This window comes from Eumetopias jubatus, unplaced genomic scaffold, assembly GCF_037043125.1.
Source record: "Eumetopias jubatus isolate StellerSeaLion01/CBP00866 unplaced genomic scaffold, mEumJub1_p1.0 scaffold_17, whole genome shotgun sequence".
NCBI lineage: Eukaryota > Metazoa > Chordata > Mammalia > Carnivora > Otariidae > Eumetopias > Eumetopias jubatus.
The window spans coordinates 56,748,481-56,771,668 of NW_028274823.1; the positions used below are offsets into that span (position 1 = coordinate 56,748,481).

The following is a 23,188-nucleotide window of genomic DNA, read 5'->3' on the forward strand; positions in this document are numbered from 1 at the left end:
AAGGCTGCTGGGGAGCTGAGCCCTGCCCACCCCCCAGCCCCATCTCTCTCCCTGTCGCATACACACAGCCCCTGCAGGCTTTGGCCACTCGGAACGACACACCTGCCTTTGCGTTAGCGGCTCTGCCTACCGGAAGGCCCTTCGGCCTCCTCGGCCTGGCACCCCTACTCGGCTTTCGGAGCACGGGTCTAAGGCTAACTGTGCTGTGAAGCCTTCTCAGACCCTCCCCCTCCCAGTCGGGTGCTCCTCGCCCTCCGTCAGGGAGCCCCCTATCTGTCTCCCCCTCCTCTAGCCTGGAGCTTGGTGAGGGCAGAACTGTGCCTGATTCCTCTCTGTACCTTGGGGGTCTGATGCCGTTTCAATGTTGGAGCAAGGAATGACCGATTCATGAGGCTGATGGTGGAAGGAGGCTACCACGATTCCGGGCTGGGGGACACGGGAAGGCGCGGCAGCTGGTGAGCCAGGGGTGCTGCTCTCCCAGTGTGCCAGTGCTGGGCGGTACCGACGACCTGGCCTTACCTTCAGGGCCGCGGGTGTGTCCTCCAGGCAGTAGACCCTGAGGCTGTACTCCAGGGAGGTGCAGAGGGCGGGGACGAAGATGGCCAGCTGGAGCCGCTTGACAGCAGAGCGGGAGTAGGACTCACCCGTGAACACGTAGGTGCCCAGCTGGTCCAACAGGATGTGGCAGGACCTGGCCTCCAGCTGGCAGTAGCAGGGGGTGTTCAGGGTCTCCTCGTCCAGAGTCACCACCTCCTGCAGGGTGAAGCACACAGGTCACGGCCGTGGAGAGGTCCACCCAGGCGGGGCCAAGAGAAAAGGGGCTTTCTCTCAGCTTTGGAGGCTTCCCAGAGCAGGTTCAGATAGCGGGCCCGGCCTCCCAGCCTCAGCTCCTCACCTCCCAGTGGCCCTGGTGGGCCTGGGTTTTGAGCTGGAAGATCCAGTCACCGGCGCTGACTTCAGCACAGTGGGGTACCGTAAGGATGACAGGGCGGCACAGCAGGAGGCCCGTGGGCCCACAGGTCACCGAGGGGCTCAATACTGTCTGGGTTCCTTCTGAAAGCGGGCTGGGGAGATGGCAGAGGGCAGGGGGCAGACTGTGAGGGGAGGCTGGAAGCTCAGCAAGGGCTGGGACTGGTGCGGGGCTCCCGCCTCTGCCCTGGCTCCTGGGTGGCCCAAGGCAGGTCTCCACCCCCCCCCCGGGGGCTCCCAGAGGTCAGGGGTTAAGGAGAGGCAGAAGGATGGCACAGGCCTTAAGATTGTTCTCAGATTTCTGTTGTTCACGGCCAAGTTCTCACAGCCATATTTTTGTTCGCGTTTTCTTTCTTTCTTTTTTTTTTTTTTTAAGATTTTATTTATTTGAGAGAGAGAGACTGAGAGATAGAGAGCACAAGAGGGAAGAGGGTCAGAGGGTCAGAGGGAGAAGCAGACTCCCCGATGAGCAGGGAGCCCGATGCGGGACTCGATCCCAGGACTCCAGGATCATGACCTGAGCCAAAGGCAGTCGCCCTACCAACTGAGCCACCCAGGCGCCCTTTGTTCGCATTTTCAAGGGTTCTGCGCTCTTGGGATGTTTTGGACAAGTGTTTGCTAAACTGCCCTCTAGAAAACTGCTACCGGTCTGGGCTCCCAGGGGCGTGTCATGGGGGGGCCGAGTCCCCACGCTTTTGTCAATATGAAGGTTTTATCGTATGAAACAAACCCTATAAATTCAAGAAGTAAAAAACTCCTAATATCTCATGGCTGTTTGAATTACTATTTCTTTGACTACAAATTAGGTTGAATATTTTTTCATAATCTACCGGCCTCTGTGTGTGTGTGTGTGTGTGTGTGTGTGAGGGTGTGTGCATCAGAGAGAGTATGTGTGAATCACTTCATATCCTCTGACCACTTTTGTAGTGAAATGTTCAAAGCCTCTTTACCTAGTAAGGATATTAACCTTTTGTCATAAGGTAGCTACTTTGTCAACTGCCTTTCAGTTTTGTGATTTGTCCTGCTGATTTTGTATGTAATAAGATCTGTCAATGTCCTCCTTGGAGGACTACCTCTGGCCTTAGGATCAGGGAGTGGGGGATGGTGATATCTGAACCCAGGGTGGACAGGCAGCAGGGAGAGGAAGAGAAGGGGGGCCGCCCAGGCTGGAACTGAGGTCTCTCTACTCACAGGGTGTTCTCTGCCTTGTTGATAAGGAGGTACATCTCATAGAACTTGCCCTGCGGGATGGCTCCATTGGGCACCAGCAGGCTGACCCCTAGGGGGAGAGGGAGGTCAGCAGGGAGGGGCTGGAGGGAGTCTAAGAGCTTAGAACAGGGGTGTGGGGGGGGCTCCTAGCTTAGGTCGGCGGGGGGGAGAATGACATCTCCCGAGATCCAGGTGGTCGACAGCAAGGAGTGGAGAGAGAAACTCTGGGGATTCGGTACAAGGACAGCCCAGGTCACTGACAGTGGTGAGTTTGTCGGGTAACACAGGGGCCCCTGGCATTGTGAAAGGGTATAAAGATGGCAAGGACTCAAAGTCAGAAGGCCCCAATGCCAGCTCCAGTCCCAGATCCGTTTGAAACTGGGAAACCATCAACTGATGGCTTTGCAGCCTGAGATGGGCAGCCCTGCCTTCCCAGGGGTGCTCTGTAGGTCTATTGAATTATGAAGAGATACTCTCTCCCACTTAGCAGATGAGGTTCCCCTGCCTTAGTGGGCCAGAGAAAGGCCTGGACCCCAAGTCTTCTATTTTATTATCATTCTCCCCCCTGGGCCTCATGTTTCCCATCTGAGAAAAGGGATCAGGGAAGTCCTAGCTCCTATCGGTGGAGGGGGTGCTGGGGATGCCTAGAGGGGGCACGCTGAGGCCGGGCTGAGAGGCAAGCAGAGCAGGAGCCCACCTGTGCCCGGGATGCTGAGCCTCCCACCCAGGCAGCCGAAAGTGCCGCTGACGCTGCTCCCCGGGTCACGGGGCAGGCCCAGGAGCTGCTGGGGGCCGAGGCTAGCACTGCGCAGGTGCAGGAAGTGGGCATCCCGGGTGAGATCGCCAGAGTATGTGCCGGGCGGCAGGACCCCCAGCAGGTCGGCCCCATCGGGCAGGCCCGGCCCAGAGCCGGTGGTGCTGGAATTGTAGACCTTGATCTTGAGACTGGGCAGGGGGTCCAGCAGGGGTGAGTTGGTCATGGGGATCTTGTCGGCTGAGTCCTGCAGGGCATACACGGGCCCGCGGTAGATGCCAGCACTGGCCGTGAGGTCCGGGGGTGCCGACGGGTGCAGGAGCTGGGGATTGTCTGCAGGGGTTGGGGCTGCGGTCAGACCCAACTGTGCCTCACTGGCCGGCTCCCACCCTCTGCTCCTGCCGGGGGCCCTTCTCTTGCCAAATCCCACCCAGTGTTCAGCTGCCAAAGGCTCAACTGCCATCCGCTGCAGGAAGCTTTGGGGACTCACCACCTGGGCTGCTCCTCTTCCCTGTGTGCCTCTGATCTACACTCATCCAGTTAACTGTAGAGCAAAGTCTAGGAAAACCCCGGGAGGGATCAGGAGCCTCCGCTGCGGTCTGGCTGGTCTGGCCGGCTGCCCCTGCCCCTCTGGGTGCCCCAGCCTGCATCTGCGCCCCCCTCCACCCCGCTGGGTGTCCCCAGGTGCTTACTGGGCCTTGCAGTCTTGAAGTTGACGGGGTGGAAGCCGCCAGTGAGTGCGGCGGACGAGTCAGTGATGTCGGTGTCGAAGTCCCGGCAGTTACGGCGGTACACCACCACCCCCACCACCATGAGGACGCCCACGACCACGAAGGCGGACACCACGAGGCCTGCGTACAGCGCCACGTCCCCCGAGGCCTCCAGCACTGCGGGCACAGGAGGGCTGCATGAGACCCAGGTCCCGGGGCAGAGACCCAGGTCCCAGGACAGACCTGCCCTAGGCTAGGTCCTAGTCTCAGCGCCCCCAAGACTGGCCGGGACCTCAGGCAAGCCTGAACCGCTCTGCACATCGGTCTCTGCAAGTAAAGTGGCCTCAAGTCCCCTGCCTTGCTACCCTCCCAGTGCCGAAAGACCGGTAAAATGACTCGTGGTCGGTCCCAACGGTGAACTCATGGCTCACTTCTGAGAAAGAGACAAGGGCTGTGGCTCAGTCTGTCCCGTCCTGGCCAGGAGGTTAACCGAGGGCCCCACTGCAAGCCTGCAGCATATCCTCAGGCCGGAGGTCCCGGCTCCCAGAGCTCTCTGCCAGCTGCCGTCCTGAGCTCAGCTCGCATCCCATGCCCGGAGTGGGGGTGGGGATGGAGGCAGAGGAGCGTGAGGCGGGAATGAGAGGCAAGGCGATGCGGTGGCGAGGAGGAGAGCAGGCGGCGGGGAAGGAAGGGGCTCAGGGAGGCCACCCACGGCTACACTTCCCTCCCCCAGGCAGCCTGCCACACAGCTACAAATAACTCTATACGGGCCAGGCAGGAAGGTGTCAGGGTTAAAAGGGAGGGTCTACACGGCAGTGCCATCCAGCCGTGCTTTCCACAGCGATGCACGTCCTATGTCTGTGTTGTCCCATGTGACAGCCACGAAAATGTGGCCGGTGTGACTGAGGAACGAGGTCTCTAACAATGTGTTTAATTTTAACTAAGTTAACGGGAAGTTGAAAGAGCCACACGTGGCCAGTGGCTACCACATGGGAGAGCACACAGGCAGAGCCCAGATACCTGCTCTTCCTTCTTGTTTGTTTTGGGAGCTCCAGGAAGCACAAGTCCCGTCTCCCCTCCTGGGGGGTGGGGAGGCCTCAGAAAAGTAGGCCTGCTTTCCCTGCCTGGACCCTTTCAAGCCCCACTTCCCTGGTGCAGACTGAGCCTTCGGCAGGTAGGGCGTGGCTCAGTCCTGGTGTCTGCCTGCTTCTGCCGCCTTCTGGCCCCATCTCTCCTCAGTCACCCTCATTCTTGGGCTCCCGCAGGTTCCTGGCCCCCGGGAGAGCTGCCAGAGGAGGCCCTCAAGGGCTTGGCTCTGCCTCCTGATGTTCTCCCTGACCACTGGGGGAACACCAGCCCAGCCCCCGCCCCCCCCCCCCTGAGCTGGGCCCAGGGCCTCACTGCTGATTTTATGATTCTGGAATGATTTGGAAATTATGGTTTAATTACCACAGGCCAATCTGCCTGAGCAGCTTTACTGCTCTGGGGCTGCCACAGCACAGCCTGGGGAGGAAGCTGACCAGCCCCTTGGGGCTGATGCTGGGCAGCGGGTTTCCTGGAAAACCTAGTCCCGCTGTTGGGGGTACAGTGAGGGGCTCTGGATTGATGGTGTGGGCCTGGCCTTGTCACAGAGAGGAAAGCTGAGGGTGCAAGGCTAAGAGCACCAGCTTTGGCCACATAACTAGTTAGATTCAAATCCTGGCTGGACCCCCGGTCAGCCCCTTCCTCTCTCTGAGCCCCATCTTCTTCCGTCATGGGAGGCTCGGGACGGTATCCTTTCTGTCAGCTGCTGGTCTGCCTGTCTGCACGCGATGGAGGCCGTGACACGTGCAGCACCGGGGGCCAGGGGACCCCATGGAGGGTGGCTGAGGGGGCACCTTCGAGTCTCCCTGTTCTCCACCCTGCCCTGCACCCCACACCCTGGAAAAGCCAGTCAAGGAGAGCCAGGGATCCCCCAGAGGAAAGAGGACAGCCATGAAATGGGACTTACGGTGGCTTTTGGGGTCACTTAGAGTTTTCTTATCTGTCGAGGGAAATAAAGGGAAAGACAATGACATAGGTGGCAGAGAAAGGGTGGTGAGGTGACAGGAAACACGCAGATGAGATGATGCACGTGGCGGGTGGCAGAGGTCCCCAGGGCCTGCTCCACTGCAGCCCGCACCAGAGGCCTGGGGCAGGCTGGGGATGGGGCCCCCACTCGTCCAGCTCGAGCCCCCCCCCCAGGGGGCCCTGCCATCCCAAGGACTCACTCTGCACGCACAGCCCGTCCGTGCAGTTCTTGGAGTCGAGCAGGGTCCCGCTGCAGTCTCGGCCTCCGTTCTGGGGCGGGGGAGCCATGCACTCGCGGCTGCGCCAGTGGGCACACTCGGTGCTGCAGGCCGACCACTTGCTCCACTCCGTCCACGCTCCGTCGACTGTGGGAGCACGGCACACAGCACGTGGGACACAGCGCGTGGTTCCGCACACAGAGCACAGCAAAGCACCCGCACGCGTCACCGCGTGCTACGGCAGGAGAGGGAGCCAGACGCAAGCACAGCCACCCCCAGCCACGTGGTCCTGTGCCAGTGCAGCAGGGGGCACTGGGTGGGGGGCAGGCAGAACACACACACACACACACACACACACACGGTCCCTCACACAGACGCAGCCCAGGGCGCTCACAGGGACTCAAACCCAAGGCAAACACACAAAAACCTAAGAGCCCGGATAAAACCAGGCATGCAAGCGACCCACAGAAGGGGACGCACAGGGTGAGGCGAAGATGAGAGGAAAGAGGACCTTTGCAGGATTAGGGGTGGCGGACAAGACGTGTCTAGGTCAAGGGCAGGAGCACAGGCTCCTATTGACCCCAGGCAGCGCTGGGACCCCGGCCCTGCGGGCTGACACTGAGAACCCTCAGCCTGGAGGGCAGGAGAGCCCACCCGTCCGACGGCAGCTCTGTGTCTGTGTCTGTCTCTCTAGCAGCCGGGCGCAGAATGAGAGGGCAGAGCCCGCGGCATCCTGTCCGGCCTGCTCCGCCAGCCACGGGCCCTAGGACAAGCCCCTTCTGCCCCCCACAGTGGGGAGAGAACAGCCATCCTGAGTGTGGCAGCTGGCACCAGCACAGAAAGCAGGGCTGGGCAGTGGGGTGGGAACCGGGGTGGGTAGGCTGCCGGCTGGCCCCGCGGCCTTACCTGGGCACACGGTGGTGCAGGCGGTCTTTTGGAAGGCCTGGCCCTCACAGAAGGCGCCTCCATTGAGCGGGGCCGGGTTGGTGCAGGTCCGCGTGCGCTTCTGCCAGCCACGGCCACAGCGGTTGGAGCAGGGCGACCACTCTGCCCAGCTGGACCAGCCACCGTTCACTGCAAGGGCAGCGGGTGTCACGTGCTGGGCCTGGCTCTGCGACCTGTGGGCCCCCTAACGCCATCTCCAGCCCCCACGAGGCCCTTCTGCTGAGGCCTGGCCTTTCCTAACTGGACCCCTCCTGCCGTAGCACTGGGGACAGATCTGGGCTACAGCCGTCAGCACCAGAGAGGACCAGGGAGGCCACGGTCTATCCCCAGCCTCATTGTACGATGACAGACGACGGTCCAGAGAGGGCTGACGCTTACCCAAGGTCACCCAGTAATGGAGCCCGAAATAGGGCTCTTTCTACCACACTCGAGGCATCTCAGCTATGGCTCTGCCCCTCCTACCCAAGGGAACCGCAAGGAAGAGCCTGCAGGCCTAGGTGGCCGTTCCTCACTCTACTGCGACGCCAGGCTCGGGCATGAGGATACTCACTGGGCCCCGGTCCAACCCCAAACCCAGGAGGGCCTGACTTGACGGCTAGCTTTGCTGTGTGATCTCGGTGAAGGCACCTCCCCTCTCTGGGCCTCAGCCGCCCAGCTGTCCACCGGGGCCCTGCTGGCCTCCTGGGTAGGACGCGGTGAGTGGGCAGACGGCCCGCCTCTCCCGCGCCCCTGGCCAGGCTGCCCCCGCGTGGGCCCGTACCGTAGACGGTGATGGTCGCGGTGGTGCTGCGGCGCTTGGCTACAATGTTCTTGGCCACACAGGTGTAGTTGGCCGTGTCCGACAGGCGGGCCTGGCGGATGATGAGGTTGTGGTCGATGGTGAGCAGGAAGTTGGTGTCCTGGGTGGGGTCGAGGACGTCCTCATTCTTTAGCCACTCCACCTGCAGGAGTGTGGTTGGGGGGCCGTGGGGGGCCGTGAGGGCCCGGTGCCTACTCACCCGCATCCCGGGGAGTGGGCCCTCTGTGGAGGGGAAGGGAGGGCGGCCATAACCAGGGCAGCAGCTCTACGCACGGTCGCCCACGGTGGTGACACGGTGAGGCAGGCCCGCCACGGGCCAGGCCCTGCGCTGCGCGGTACAGAACCCAGTGGTCGTGACAACCACCCAGCAGCTGGACGGCCTCAATTTCATCAAACGGAGGGTGGCATTTATTAGCATCTACCCCACAGGGCTGTTGCAAGGATCAAACACGGCAGTGTGGAAAGTGTGGAGAACAGTACTTAGCTCCCCGTACGTGCAAAATAAGCATTAGCTAGTAGTGCACGCCTTCCCCATTAAGGCAAAGGCCACGTGGGGTGCATCATGTTTAGGCCCCCGCATTATGGAGACCCTTTGGTGTCCATAAAGCTGGCGCTTTGGCTTCTGGGTGGGGAAGGAGGATTCGGCCACAGGCTTAGTCTTACAAGAGACTGAGCCTGGGGCCTGCCCGAGTAGCCCTTGGGGATCTTGCCCCAGCTCTGCCCCATCCCTCGGGGTTATGCCTGTGGAGGGCCTGGCTGGGGTCCACACATTCTGAGTTCTGCAGAGGTGGTAGTTCCCTTCTCTGTCTCAAGCCTTGATATTCCCATCTGTGAAATGGGGAGAGCTCTGGGAGGCTGAGGCACCGTGGCTGGTAGTAAACACCAAGTCTGGCTGGTCTCTGCCATGCCAGTATTCCGCTCGTCCCCGCTCACCTCAGCCACAGGCACCCCCTCCGGTGGGCGGCACTGCAGGAGAACCTCCTGGTCCAGGGGCACTTCCTTGCCCAGAGGCTCCTGATCGAAGTTCTTGCGCAGGTCTGGGAGAAGGAAGAGGGGTCACCAGGCACAATGAGGTGGAACTGAAGCCTGAAGCACCCTGCTCTAGCCACTAGGTGGGAGTGCATACCAAGGGAACGGGCTCCACCTGGGGCATTTCCTTGTCACGAAAGTGGGGCCTCACCGGGTGGAGCTGGGGGAACAGGTTTCCCTCCCTGACTCTGATATACTAAGCAGAGAACAACCCAGGAGGGTGCGGAAGCAGGCAGCTCCCTTTACAGAAGTAGGTGAAAGGGGCCGTTAGAAATCCTGAGGCCAGAGGTGGCCCCGTTCTGGGTCTAGGAGGCTTCTTCTCAGTGGGCACCCATGGGCCCTGACGTCCCTGTGGTGGGCATATTCAGCCAGGGATGCTCCCACAGAGGAGGAACTTCCTCTCTGAGGGGGGGGGCACGGGCAAGGGGAAGGGGCCCCGGGAGAATGGGGTGGGGGGGGTCTGGACAGCATACATGCGATGCGGACATAGGCCCGGCGACTCTTGGTGGTGCCGGCGGAGCTCCAGGCCACGCACTGGCACCAGTAATCCTCCAGCCCGAACAGCTCCTCCACCTGCTGCCGGGACACCTCGATCTGGACCTCCCGTACCCGCAGGCCTGAGAGGGGGAGATGGATGTCAGCAGGGGGCGGGTCTGAGGATGGGAAGCAGGGGCCATGGCACCGGGACATCTGTCTCTCTTCTGCCAAGTGCCTCCCGTTTCCACGTATTTCCCTGGCCCGAGTCGCCACTGCTACTCCCCTGAAGACTGCCCTGGCTAACGCAAGCCCTCTGCCCCCCGTGCCAGCCACGTCCTGCCCTAAAGCCGGGGTGTGCTCTGCAAAGTGCACAAATGCTGCATCACTCCCCTGGCTGTGCCTCCAGTCCTCACAACACAAAGACCTTGATCCTCCACTTGGCCGCCAGGCCCTACACCGTCTACCCACCACAGCCTCCCTGGGCATCTTCCCCACAGCCACAGGGCCTTTGCACATCTAGTTCCCTGCCTAGAACTCTCTTCTGTCCCCCCTGCACCCAATGGACTCCCAGTCACCTCAGCTTTGGGCTGGGTCTCACTTCTAGACGGAAGGCCCCTCTGACCCTGGCCCACCCCAAGTACCGCACTGAGCACGACTGGCTGTGCAGTTCTTTTTCCCTGCCCAGTCTGTTTTCCCCACAGCACTGACCACTCTCTGGAACTGTATCATCTATTGATGTGGTCATGTATGAATTACATATTTCCTGCAGGAGAATAAGGCAGGGCTTTGCCCTGTTTACTGCTGGGGCCCAGGATCTGGCACAGAAAAGGTGTTCCACAAATATGTGAAGACAGCATGTGGCCTCTCTCTGGGTAGGAGCTGGAGCTGGTGGGAGGTCCCTCTTCCTGGGAGCCCTCCAATCTCTCAACAGCTCCCTACTAGGGCGTGGAGGCCTCTCTGGATAACTGGGTCCACCAGCCTGCCCAGGAAGGATCAGTGACTCTTCTGCCAACCCTCGACAAAGCCCCTTATGCTTAGAAGAGGAACGAACCCTTCTGGATTAGGATGCCCATCCAAAGCTCTTCCCCAAAGCTTGTGGGAGGACAGCGAGGCCTCCTCCTCCAGGAAGCCCTTCCTGACTACCCCCATTTTCAGAATCCCTAAAGCCGCTCCTCCCTGCCATGCGTACCAGCTCTTCCTCTCATGCTTACACATGGGTTCTGATAAGCCCCTCGAGGGCAGGATTGCCAACACTCCGTGGTACTGTGGCATGGTGGTCAAGTGTAGGGTGGGATGGCTCGACAGGTCTGAATTCTGGGCCCAACCTGACTCCCCAGCTGTGTGACCTTCATTCAGTTACTCAGCCTCTCTGAGCCTCGGTTCCCTCATCATAGTAACACACTCAGCATGACAATCACTCTGCCATAGCACGCAGCCAAGGCTGAATACAAATCTACTCTGGAAGGTCATGTGGATCTCATCCAGGGTCCTTCCACATGTGAACGCAGAGAGGGTCGGTGGCAGGCCCGCAGTCCCACCTCAAGGTGCGAGCAGGGTTGAGATCAGCTATCTGTGTCTTGCCCTGGTTAAGCTCTATTCTCCCAGTGAAGTGCATTGCCTTAGCTCTCCTGGATCATGGGGTGGGATGGCCTTTGCACTGGGACCCCAGACAGTGAAGAAAATCCCAGGGATCTAAGCGGGGCGGGGCTGGGGGTCTGCCATCAGGGAGCATCAGGAGGGAAGAGGCTACTCCTGGGGGAGTGGCTGTGCCTGCTCACAGTGGCTGCCCGGAGTCCTGGCTCGACAAGCGATGCGGCGGGGCCCAGGCCACCACAGCTGGGCCCCCTGCCCCTCATTCACCAGGCTGTGAAACTGGAAGGGGGGGGTCCCTCACAAGGGGGGGTCATCCATCCAGAAGCCCCCAACAGCTGGACAGACAAACCATCACCCAGTGGGACTCAACACCGTGCTGATGGTCACCAGCAGACATGGCACAAGGACCTTCAGTCTCCCAGACTTGGGCCCCAGCACCAGGTGTGCCCCGCTCCGGCACGGCGGCCACCTGGCAGGTGGTGTCTGGGCCGGGACACCCAGGCTTGGGCGGCTTGTCCCGACCCGGCATGAGCTGGTGGCTGGGGGACTCGTCTCGGCTCTTCTGGCCCCCGGCTGTCATCCTCTGTTCTTTCGGGGCCTCCAAGAGTGCCAGGGTGGGGAGCAGGAGGCTGAGGAGGAACCAAGCCACACGGCCGCCCAGGGCGTGCCCACAGGACCCGGTCTATTCTTTGTCACTAATGGGGACCAGAGTGCCCCAATTTCGGGGGCTGGCAGGGCTCGCGTGCCTGGTAGCAGGGGAGAAGGAGCCATGCTGTTACTATTACTCGTAATTACAGGGTTTGTGAGAGGCCCCAGCAGGGTACACCATCCCTTTGCTCGGTCTGGACCCCCACCACTGACCTCCGATCAGGGCCAGAGGGGCTCAGGGCCACAGAGAAATAAGGACAGGTTTCAAGAGGAAAGAGGCCAAGAAAAAGCCAGAAAGAGAATAGAAAAAAATGGGGTTTCCTGAGTGCCTGCTGGGTCCTGGCACTATGCTCAACACCACGCAGGCCCCACCGTGTTCCACCCCCACGGGGACCTTCCGTTAACGTCCCAGTTTACAAGGAGAGGAAGTGAGGCTCAGAGAGGGTGACGGACGTCCCAGAGTCACACAACCAGGGCCTGGGAGCAGCTGGGGTAGGTTTCTTTTCTCTCTCTTTTAAAAATCCCTTATTTTATTTTTTAGATCTTGGGGGAGCATGAGACTCCAAATCCATTTTCTAAAATTCTTTCAAAATGTTGGTAAAATATATATATAACCTAAAACTTGCCATTTTAACGTATACAGTTGAGTGGCATTACGTACATTCTGGGGTATGGTTTCAAGTCTGGGCGGTACTGAAACCTGCAAGCTTTTCACAGAAAAACGAAGTTGGAGGAGGGGGAAAGGAGAGAGAGTGAGAGAGAGCGTGTTGGCGGGGGAGACAGAGAGACAGACATAAGGGAAGACAGACAGAGACCGGGGCGGGAATGGAGAGGCGGGAGAGGCAAAAGGAAACAAGAGAAGGCTCCAAAAGAAGGGAGAGAAGGGTGAGGGAAGAGGTGGTAGCAGCAAGACCAAAGCGGAGGCGGGCCGTGGGGCGAGGGGTCCCGGGAACCCGCGCCTGGCTGGGCTGCCCGACACTGGCCACCTGCAGCCCACCAGCAGCAGCATGGCCCTGCTCCCTGGCCTGAGCCCTGGAAAGGACCCCCTGAGGGGCCTAGGGACACAGAAGCCCACACCTGGCCTCGGGGGCACTGCTGGGGGTGCCCGGGACCCCGCTTGCATCTTCCTCTCAGGATCCGGGCTACGTCCTGGCACCACCTCTATGGTTATTTACTTACTAATACCAACCTCGTCTTTTGACCGAAAACAGCTGATCTCTACGGAGGAGACGCATCCTTCTCACGAACGGGGACACAACCACTCCCCAGAAACACAGAGGCCCTCTGACACTGACGATGGTCTAGGATTCTGGGTATGTGCTGGGGGCCAGGGCTGCAGACAGGGCAGCTCCTCTTCATTATACAAGGGGCAGAGCAGGCGCTGGATGTGCGTGCGTGCCTGTAAGAACTCTAGCACTGCCCCCCCACCCCCGTTGCTCTCCCCATTGCTCCCTGATGTAAGCTGGAAATGGGGAGGAAAGGATTCGGTGCTCTTTCTTTGGTAACCCAATCAGACGGGGACATGTGGTCAACCGTTGGGGAGATACGGATCCAGGATGAACCCCAGAGGGGAAACTGAGGCCCAGGGGCTGCCATGGCTGTGTGAAGTCTCACACGGAGCCCAGGGTGGAGCCAGGCCCAGGACCCAGCGTCCCTGGCACCCCTGGGCCCCGGTGTCTTGGGGGTGACCGGACGAGTGGGGCAGGCTCACCCGTGGCCTCATCCAGGCCCTCCTGCGTGACGTGGTCATTCTGGCTGACCCACTCGCCGTTGCACTTGAAGTAGATCTGCGTGGCGGGGAAGGCGCGGCAGCGCAGCTCCACAGGCTTGTTCTTCACGATGTAGGCGTCCTGGGGCTCCTGCAGGAAGTGGGGCAGGGGCTCAGCCGGCGCCGACGGGAAGGAGTCGGGGAGCACCTCGCTGCCAGAATCCGTGCCTGTGGAGGGAGGGTGGGCTCCGTGAGGCTGCAGGCTAGGAGGAGGGGATGGGCAGCTGGAGACCAGCCGGGATGCCCTCTCTGACCCGGGCAAGGTCTGGCACTCCTGGGGGCCTCAGCTTCCGCATCCCACCCAGCTCTTAAGAGCCTGTGCTTTGGAGCCAGTCCTAGCTCTCTGATACTGGGCGATTCTACTTCTTTACAGATCAAGATGTCAGGGTGGCCTGGAGAGCTGAAGTGATCCGTCTGGACAAGGATGCCCCTCTAGCCCTCCCCAGTGTCCCCTGCACTGGACCTACTGAGCCTCCCTCCAGTTTCCCACGGTGATGCCCCAGGACGTGAAGGTCTGGAATGGGGCTGAGGCCGGAGCACAAAGCAGGCCAGCTCTGCCCTGAAGCCACAGCTGCCCTTTGCAGCCCCGGCCAGCCAGCCTGGTGCCAAGTGGAGAGACAAACCAGGACCCACAGAGGCATGAGGTGGGGTGCGGTGGGGTGGGTGGCTGCACCGGGCCTGGATTCCTTGGAGCTTGGCACCTGCACAGGGCCTCCTCCTCCAGAATGCCCAAGGCAGGCAGCAGCATGGAGGGGGAGACCACCTCCCCAGCAGCCTTTACGAAGAGCCCCCCCTCCTCTGGGCTGTGACTCTGTCCCACTCCTTAGCCTTTTCCACCTCAGCCAAACCCACACCCTCCACCCTAACAACAGACAAGAGAACTGCAGAGCCTGGGAACGCAGCTAGGCTGTGCCTGCAACGCCCTCCCCAACAAGGGGCCAAAGGGGAACACTGGCCCATCGGCCTCCCTGGAAACAACAGGGCCTCATGAGGTGAGACAAACAGGAAGGGAGAGGGCCCGGCCACCACCAGTGCTGGGAGGGAGGGAAACCAGGCCAGGCCAGCCCATTGGTTCACCATCCACTTATGAAAATTGACTTTCCAACACCAAGCGCCAAACAGTCAGGTGGCTGGGACAAACGGTGGGGGCTAAGCTCCAGAGGGAACAATGAATTAAACTGCAGGGGTGTGCATCCGCCCAGCCCCTCACAGCCGGCCATGGCCTGCCACTGTTGCACAACCCAATCCCTCAAGTGGGGTGGGGCCCCAGGAGGCACTTATCCCCTAACCCAGGAGGCCATGATGGGCCATGCATTGGCCCCTAGGTGCAAAGGGGCCAAGGGGACACTGTTCTCCAAGAGCAGAATGAACAAAACATGCCATCTCTTTATGGACCAGGAGCTCCTGCTAAGACTTAGGGTGGGGGTGGGGGGGTTCAGGCGCTCTGAGAACACGCAGAGGTTGTCACTGGCTCCAGGCGATCCGTCCCGGGTAGAGTGTGTGTGTGTGTGACCTGCGGGAGCGAAGGGGAAGCCCGCAAGAAGGTGTGAATCCAGCTCCATCTAGCATGTTCTGTGTGACCCTAGGATAGCCCTTTAACTCCCAGCGCGTTACTTCGTCTCTGAAGATGGCAGGGAGGTAAACACCCTCCCCTGGGCTGTTTCGAGGACCACATGAGCTAGATAAGCATGAACACCCAGGAGGGGCCTAGCACATAGTAGGTGCAAAGCTGTTGCATGAAAATGGCAACTAATGCTCGCCTCGCATTAGGTACTGTGTTGTTAGTACTGTATGCAGTCAGCTTACCTAACTCTTGCAACAACTCTGTAAGGTACTTATGTTAGTCTTTGGCTTATATGTGGGGCAACTGAGGCTCCGAGAGGTGAAGCAACTTGCTCTAGTGCACAGAGCTAGCAAGAGGTAGAGCCAAGGTTTGAACCCGATAAGCAGACCCCGGCATCTGGGATGCTGCCCACACGGCCTGCCACTGGAGTAGCTCAGTAACATGGTGAGTGTCCCCGCATCTGAGAATCCTGATACATCCTGACACCAGCCAGGACCCCACAACTCTCAGAGCTCTCTCATTAAAGGGTCAGCGAGGTTGGAACAGTCCTTGTTTTGAAACTGAAGACCATCCGTGTGGGGTAATGACTGACCGAGGCTCCCCGGCCAGTGGGCAGCTAAACTGGGAAGAGCCCTGAGGATACTGGGGCTTCTCCATGCCCACTTCCCTCTGTCAGGCAGGGAGACCCCTTCTTTGTAGGTAGAAGACTGGCAGCCCCTAGGCTCTGGGAGCTTGGGCAGTTGATGGCAAGATGAAAGAGTGCCGAGGGAGCTGGACAGTGTCTCCCAGCAGCCTGAGAGCGGGTGGAGCCAGGAGGGCATGTGGGCAGCAGAGCACCTGCAAGGTTCCAAGCACCCCCAACTGCTGCGAGCACCCTGCTTCAGTCTCAGGTATGGGGAGTGTGAGGCAGGGCGCAGACTTCAGACGCAGCCACCGCTGGTTCTGAAGTCGCCCTTACTGACCTCAGGCACCTCATCCGTGAGATGGGGGGACCAGGCCTCCCTCTGGAGGGTGGGAGAGAAGGTGCATGGGAGCCTGTGGGTCCAGGCACCTGCTAGCTCTCCTTTCTAACCGTGCGGCCCCCAGCCCCCAGGTGATGGCTGTCTTGGCTCTCTGCGGCACTGCAGACTGTATTTATGACTTGGTTTTATAACCCTAATGCGGCTCATTTATAAAGCAGGCGCAGACGCGGCGGAGGAAAGTAAACACGAGACATCCATTAGTGCAGCAGGGCCCGAGCCTGGCGGCCCCTGGCCCCACCTCTCCTCTCCACCCTGACACAAAGCTTCCTCTCTGGCCTTGGCAGGGATGCGGCTGGGGATCCTCATCGGTGCCTCTCTGGCCCAGCCGAGCAGGGGAGCTCTCGATGTAGCTACTTGCAACATCCCCACCCCCCGGGGTGTCCTGGATTCAGATGTTGCCAGGAGACAAGGACTAGGTCTGACCTGAGAATTCCTCCCCAGGCGGACCACCAGCAGACTGTACGCTTGCCAGGTATGTAGTAGGTGCTCAGTGAATGCAAATTCAATAAAATTGCTAAGCTGGGCTCCTGCCCTCATCAGTGAACACTTCTCCCTGGCTTGGGCCCTTGAAGTTGAGGGAGGCTCCACAGGTATCCCAGCTGAGGGCCAGCCTAGAGGGAGAAGAGTGATGGAGTTTCAGGGTCCCCGGGGGGCTTCCTCTGCCTGAGGCTTTCCTCTGAACTCTCGGAGGCTCGCATCAACCCACACACAGCTTCTGAAACTTCTTTGGTCTTTAGTGTCTTGGTAATTTTTATCCCAAGGCCAAAAGAAATTCCTAGTGGTTCTGTTTATTAAATAGTTAGAGCCAAACAGCTTGTGTGTGTGTGTGTGTGTGTCCGTGTGTGTGTGTGTGTGTGTGTGTCCTTCCTAACAACTTGGTAGCCATATTGTTGAAAAAACAATACCCATAAGTAAGTCAGAGGGGGAGACGAACCATGAGAGACGATGGACTCTGAAAAATAAACTGAGGGTTCTAGAGGGGAGGAGGGTGGGGGGATGGGTTAGCCTGGTGATGGGTATTAAAGAGGGCACATTCTGCGTGGAGCACTGGGGGTTATGCACAAACAATGAATCATGGAACCCTACATCAAAAACTAATGATGTAATGTATGGTGATTAACATAAGAATAAAAAAATAAAAAAAACCCAATACCCATAAATCGGAGGAAAAAATAAGATTCGTATTCCATTCCTAAAGAGGCACACTGGCTAGTCATGGGGGTGTGCACACTGCTTGGGCACAGCTTCTCAAGTCTTGGAATCAGACTGGCCCCTCCACCCTCATTGTCTGTCTCAGAGTACTTCCAAATGCTCAAATCCCACCTCTGCAAAGACAGGATGCTGTGTGAAGGACAGACGTGTGATACAATGTTGAAATCGAAAGCTATCTTGAGCAAACAGTTGTGGCAGTGTCTAGCAAGCTGTTCAGCACAGCTGTCTTTCCTCTAAGATGAACAATTTCCCATAGCACCCCTGGGAATGCATGCAGCACCCTGGGGTGCTTTGGCACACCGTTTGGGAAACTTATTATTATGCCCCTCCTACAGACGAGGAAACAGAGGCCAAGAGAGACAAAGTAACTGGCGCAGGGCTGTACAGCCAGGAAGCAGCAGAGAGCGAGGGAGCAAATCCGGGCATTCAGGTACCTGAATCTGACTTCTGAATTAGAATTGGCATTTGTTTCCACTATGTGGCAGGTACTTTAAATATTTTGCCCAGTTTACTTCTCACAACCCCCAAGGTGAGGATTATCTTCCCATTTTCCAGATGAAGACTTGGGGCACCCAGGGACTTGCCCCATGGCAAGGTCCCCTTGTCGGTGGGAGGAAGGGCCAACTCTCCCCGTCACCTGTCACCCTGGCTTCGCTACAGGTCTTCACAGAGGAGACTCCAACACTGAGAAGAGCTCCCAGCAGAGGACAGCCTGCTTCTGCCAGGCCAGATCCGGATCTGGAGTTCCAGCTGGCGGGAAAATATCCCACATCAAGTGCATTTTTCTAATAGCACAACTCATTTAAAATGCAACCTGCCTTTAAAAGCCACATACACGAATGGCCTGGCTATCCCAAGATGAGGGTAGGAGGGCACATCCTCCCAACAGATGTAACCACAGACGGTCAAACGCGGGAAAACGCCAGGAGGTCTGGGTCTGTACCCCAGCTGGGGACTGGTGTCACCGCTGGCCTTCCTCTGACCACACAGCCCCCATCTCGAACACCGAGAAGCTGGTGGAACCAATCTCTCAAGTCTTACTCTGATTTGATCACGTTGAGATTAGAAGGTGTCTTATGTGGAATGTGTCCGTGTAGGACGGTATCCCACTGGGTCCGTTTTTAATTCCTGAAGCGAATTTCCTTCAAGCGTGGTCACCTTTTTTTTGCCACTGTTAATCCTCGCTCAAAGGCCCCGCACAGACCGTGGTCCTACAGCACTATTTGCTGCTAGGCTCTCCCAACCAAGCCCAGGCCCTCCTACCCCAGGCCTCAGCTCACCAGGACAACCAGCACCTCCAGGTTGGACCTCTGGTGGGCGCCATTCAAACCCTCACTTCCAATTTACCTACAGCTGCCTGAGGGCTCTTGTCGGGTGGTGTCACGTGGACGTGGATTCATAGGGAGACAGGTTACTGTAAGGGCCGTCTTGTACAACACCCCCTCAGCCACTCCATCCAACCTTGACTCACATCCCTCCAGGGACAGGGAACTCACCGCTGCTTTTCTCCTTTGAATAGACCTAACAGAAAAGTCCTTCTTACTTTCAACTGAAATTCACTGTCTGAGGTTCCAACCATTGCTACAATTTTAACTTCTGAGGTTCCACAGAAGAGTGTTTCCTCTGGAGTACGGAGCTGCCTTCCCTGGCCTTCTCGCCCTGCTTTCAAATATTCATGAGACACAGTTTTGCACCCCCTCACCACCAACCTGGCTTCCTCACAGACAGGTTCCATTTTGCTCCCAACCCACTTAAAATGTGGGGAGGAGGGGTGACCAGGGTGGGGTCTGGCAGGCACGTCCCTGCTTCCAGCAGTTCCAAGGTTCCTTAGCAGTTTTGGTGGCTGCTCGGGAGAGCAGGGAGCACACTGCACCTTCCTTGGCGTCCCCCAAGGTGTTCAGGACCGAGTAACCGGCCCCTAGGAGGGGAGTGGAGCCTGCCGAACAGAGCCGGGAGCCCAGGCCCAATCCCCACCTGCCAGGAGGAGCTATGCTAGATTGAATGCTCCCTCCCAGGGGCTGGGCCTGGGCAGGGCCCAGTGTGGGGACACAGGCTCCCACTTGGCAGGGAGGAAGTCAAGGCCATGGGCTTGCTTAAGAGGTGCCAGCATCTAAGCCACTAGAATAAGCAGGAGCCAGGCCCTTGGAGGTGAAGGAGGTAGCTTCAGGACCAAAGTGAAGAAACTGTATTTTCCAGAGCTACCCCTGAGGGGAGGGAGAAGCTAAAACTAGTGTTCAGACATTTCTGAAAGGGAGACTATCACCAGACACCCAGGGAAGCCAGAGGGCTTCTGCTTCCCTTATGGTGACCCTGAGAGGGACGGGTTCGAATCCCCACTCTGCCACGGAGACCTCAGGAAGGTTGTTTTACCTCTTGGGGCCATTTGTAAGAAAGGGGAGAACAGGCAGAAGCATAGAAAGGCACAATCAGAGGGGCCTGGAGCCCTACATTCCACCAGCTCAGAGAGGGAAAGTGACTACTCAACATCACACAGCAAATCAATAGCCAAGCCGGACCAGAGTGCAGTTTCCGCTTCGGGGCTGAAGAGGGTAGACAACAGCCAGGGCAGGGCTCGGGGCAAATGTCTGGTCCCTGTATTCCCCCTGCCTGGGATGGAAACTCATTACCACCCATCGCAGCCGGGGCCACCTCTGGTCTTGCCCAGCGCAGAGACCTCAGCACGAGGCTGCAGGGGTTTGGTATGGAGGTCCTTGAAACCCCCACCCAGTGGTTTGTGTCCCCAGGCGGGTGACAAGGCCAGCCCTGAGACCCCTAGGCTCAGCAGCAGGAGGTGGGCATCTGTAGCTGAGCAGGGCCATGCGTCTCCAGGGCTGGCTGGCGTTGAGGCAGTGCCCACGCCTACGGGGCAGGGCTGGGAGGGAAGAGGGGAGCGGGCGGGAGGTGAGGGAGAGAGAATCACCCCACCCTGGGCACATTCATCATCAGCAATCACAGTCTCTCTAGCCCCTGGATGCGGGCTGATTCTCACCAGACTTGACCTCCCACTGCATGGAAAATCTCTTCCATTCACTGAGAGGCTGATGTGCTCAGTGGGGAGTGTGGAGGGTGGGGGGGGGAAGGAGCCCACTTATTATTATGTTTTAAAAACACATAAACCCCCCATGGAAGGACCCCTCCCTGGACACAAAGCCCTTCTTCCATCTGGCCCTGGCTTCTGGCGGCTGTGGGGTTCAGGCTGGGGCCCCCCTCAGAGGCAGTTACAATGGCCGTTACTGATGACAAATGGGGGCTGGCAGGCTTGGGGGACGCTGAGTTACTCCTAACAAAAGAGGGCCCTTGCACAGCCCTTTTCCCACACCCTCTGTAGACCCGCCTGTGCCCATGACATCACTTCCTGTGCTGGCCACAGGAAGTGGCCTCGCCGTGATGGCCAGCTGGGACAGCAGCTTGCATCCTGAAGGGGGGTGTCTGGCTGACCCTGAGAAATGGAAGGACTCAGGAGCAAGTGAGGGCAAGTGAAGGAGCTGATGGGAGGCACCGATTCCTGGAATGAAGGCCGGGCCCCATTTTATTGGGGGCCACACGACTTACAAAGTCAGGAGGCACACTATGGTTACTGGGCCTACCCTCAGACTCTCAGTGGTGCCTGGGGAGCCTGTATTCCACACCCAAGAGACCAGACCCTGCTCCCACACCTTTCCTTCAGCCACTGGACTCCCTCGGCCTGGGCCTCTCTAGGGCTTATTTCTGGCTCCTCTTCCAAGCCCTAGGTCCCAGGGTGTCACTATGCCTGGACACTTGGGCCCTAAGGAGGGGGCATTCTGCTTCCGTCTCTTCTCTCAGACAAGGGGCTCAAAGCCCTCTTATGCATCACATTCCCGATAATAACCTTTCACCAACATGCAGTGTGATAACAAACATCATCAATACAATAATCCTGTGAACTAGGTGTTCCATTTCACGGAGGAGGAGACTGAGGCTCAAGGAAATAAAAGGACTTGCTCAGGCTCACAGCTAATGAGAAACCCAAAGCTCTTCTTGTTAAACCACAGGCCTCCTTTGGCCCACGATGCCCCTGAGGGATTAGCAGGGGGGCAGCTATTTTCCTGCCCATTTTGCAGATGAGCAAAGAGAGTCTCTCCAGAGTTCACTAGCTTGCCGAAGGGAAGAGGGTCTTGGCGTCCTCACCCCAGCACCTGGCCTCCCTACCTCTGTGGGCCTGACAAGTCCCAGACTTGTTCTGGACGCCCCAGCCAAACAGAGATCCATCCTAGCCTGGAGGGACCTGTTGCTAGCCTGGTGCAGCCCCCAAGACATCACACTGAGACACACACACACACACACGCTCACATGCAGACCCCACCCACGGTCACAGGCCGCCACCCTCTCCCCGGGATCCCTGCCACTAGGCTGGGACAGAGATTCCTTTCTCAGAACTGTTTATGTCAATGCTCTAAGGCACTGGCCGTGGCTCGGGCTCCTAGGGGACCCTCTATTTGGCCATCTCTTCTCCATTCAGAGTTGGGATGGGTGCGTCTGAGTTGCTCCAGTCCTACTAGGGAGGCCTCCCTTTCTCTCCCCAAGCCCATGTCCTCCCGCTGGGACCTCCTCACGGTGCTTACCCTACTTCCCCCTGCAATACGCGCACCTCGCAGTGGGGCCATCCTGTGAAACAGAAATCCATCTCCCTCTCCTGCTTGCACCTTCGGACAGCGGCCATTTGCGTCTAAAATGAAGTCCCACCCGGCATCCAACCCTCTGACTTCAGAGGCTCACCCATCCTCACTGACCTCCAAGCCCCTGGGCGTATTTCCTGCCCCTTGAACGTGCCTCCGTTATTCCCACCACAGGGCCTTTGCTGTTCTCTCCTGGAATGCACGCGCGCCGCCGCCCAATCTCCCTGTACTCCTGAGGCAACCCTCTGTCCCCAAGATTTCAGTGCCACCTGCCCCTCCCAAGTGAGGCCCTCCCTGACCGCCCCGTGTACACCGATCCTCCTCTGCTCTCCCCTATGCCATCCCGATTGTCCTGGGGCTTTCTGTTGTTTTGCTTGTTTGTCTGTTTTTCTTGACAGTGTTCAGCTCTCTCTGGAATACCTTTTTCCTGTATTTGATTGTTCCCTGTCTGTGTCTGGACAGGTCTGCTCTCTGGAAGGCAAGATCCTGGAGAACCTGGAAATCCTGTTTGCTTGTTTAGCTGGGCCTACTGGGGATGCAGGACTTCTTCCAACACCTGGGGTGGCAGGTGGAGGGGGGAGGGAGTGGCCAGAGGGGACAGACGCACGCAGGTTGGGCTGACCTGAGCCCTGGGAGGCAGTCCATTTGGAAACCCGATCCTATAGGACACCGCTAACCCACGGAACCTCAGAGACCATCAAATCCTAGAGGACGGAGAGCAGAGAGGGTGTGGCCTGGCCTCAAAATCCCACCGCACCTGAGCAACAGAGCCCACAGAGAAACTGGGCTCTAGACTCCCGGGGCAGGAGGAGGAACTTTATTTTAAAAATCCTCCTTTTCCTTCTAATGAAAACACTTTTTTACCCCCTTGGCCTTTTCTGATGACCATTTAGGAAAAAATAAGAATGAAAATAAAAACCACCCATTCCCACCCCCCAGCTTACCAGAATTTACACAGGACATCAGTCCTCTCGGACTTTTATAGGCAGGACACATACTTTGTTACTGAACTGCCACCATATACAGGTGTATATTCTGTTTCCCTTGCAAGGTCCTTAACTGAAGACTGAAACCACAAGCCAAATGCACAAGGCATCTCTGTGGCACTCAGCACAGTTCTACACGTCCAGGGCACAGGCCTGCTGGGCTGACTGCCCCCCCCTCCCCGGCACAGCATCCCGGGTTGCTGGAGAAGCGGCAGGATGCAGGGCTGGTGTGGGGAGCCACTAGGCAATGACATCAGGTTGGCTTGGCACATTTGGGAGCTAGACAGAAAGATGCCCGGGGTCCTGTCTCTGTCCCCCAGAAGAGTGAACAAGCCCATGGGTACAGCAGTGTACTTATGTCCCTGCTGTCCTTCCAGGCGAGGTGTCTGCATACCCTCCTGGGAAGGCCAGGGTCAGGCCTGTTCTTAGAGCTCAACAACCCCTCCTCGCAAAGGGGAGACAAACGCCCACACACCGCAAAGCAGAAAATCGGCTATGATCCTTGCCCGCCGCCCTCGGCACCATCACCACGCCTGGCCAGACCCTGCCCCAGTGCTGGTTGTGGGCCACCTGGCAGGCACCAGGAGGCAGCTCAGACC

General features: G+C 58.5%; 1 protein-coding gene across 2 annotated transcripts in view; it reads right to left on the reverse strand.

The window, feature by feature from the left end:
- UNC5B (unc-5 netrin receptor B) overlaps positions 1-23,188 on the reverse strand; it is a 77,889-nt gene that overhangs the window by 4,346 nt on the left and 50,355 nt on the right. The window contains exons 2-13 of one of the 2 annotated variants that reach the window (XM_028109700.2): positions 13,112-13,336; positions 9,156-9,299; positions 8,587-8,690; positions 7,615-7,795; positions 6,816-6,983; positions 5,892-6,056; positions 5,633-5,665; positions 3,625-3,819; positions 2,876-3,265; positions 2,161-2,248; positions 896-1,064; positions 520-753 (exon numbers count right to left, since the gene is read on the reverse strand). In XM_028109700.2, the coding sequence (XP_027965501.1) occupies positions 520-753; positions 896-1,064; positions 2,161-2,248; positions 2,876-3,265; positions 3,625-3,819; positions 5,633-5,665; positions 5,892-6,056; positions 6,816-6,983; positions 7,615-7,795; positions 8,587-8,690; positions 9,156-9,299; positions 13,112-13,336 (2,096 nt within the window). The remainder of the gene's footprint in view (positions 1-519; positions 754-895; positions 1,065-2,160; positions 2,249-2,875; positions 3,266-3,624; positions 3,820-5,632; positions 5,666-5,891; positions 6,057-6,815; positions 6,984-7,614; positions 7,796-8,586; positions 8,691-9,155; positions 9,300-13,111; positions 13,337-23,188) is intronic. The other variant, XM_028109701.2, reaches the window with a different exon arrangement.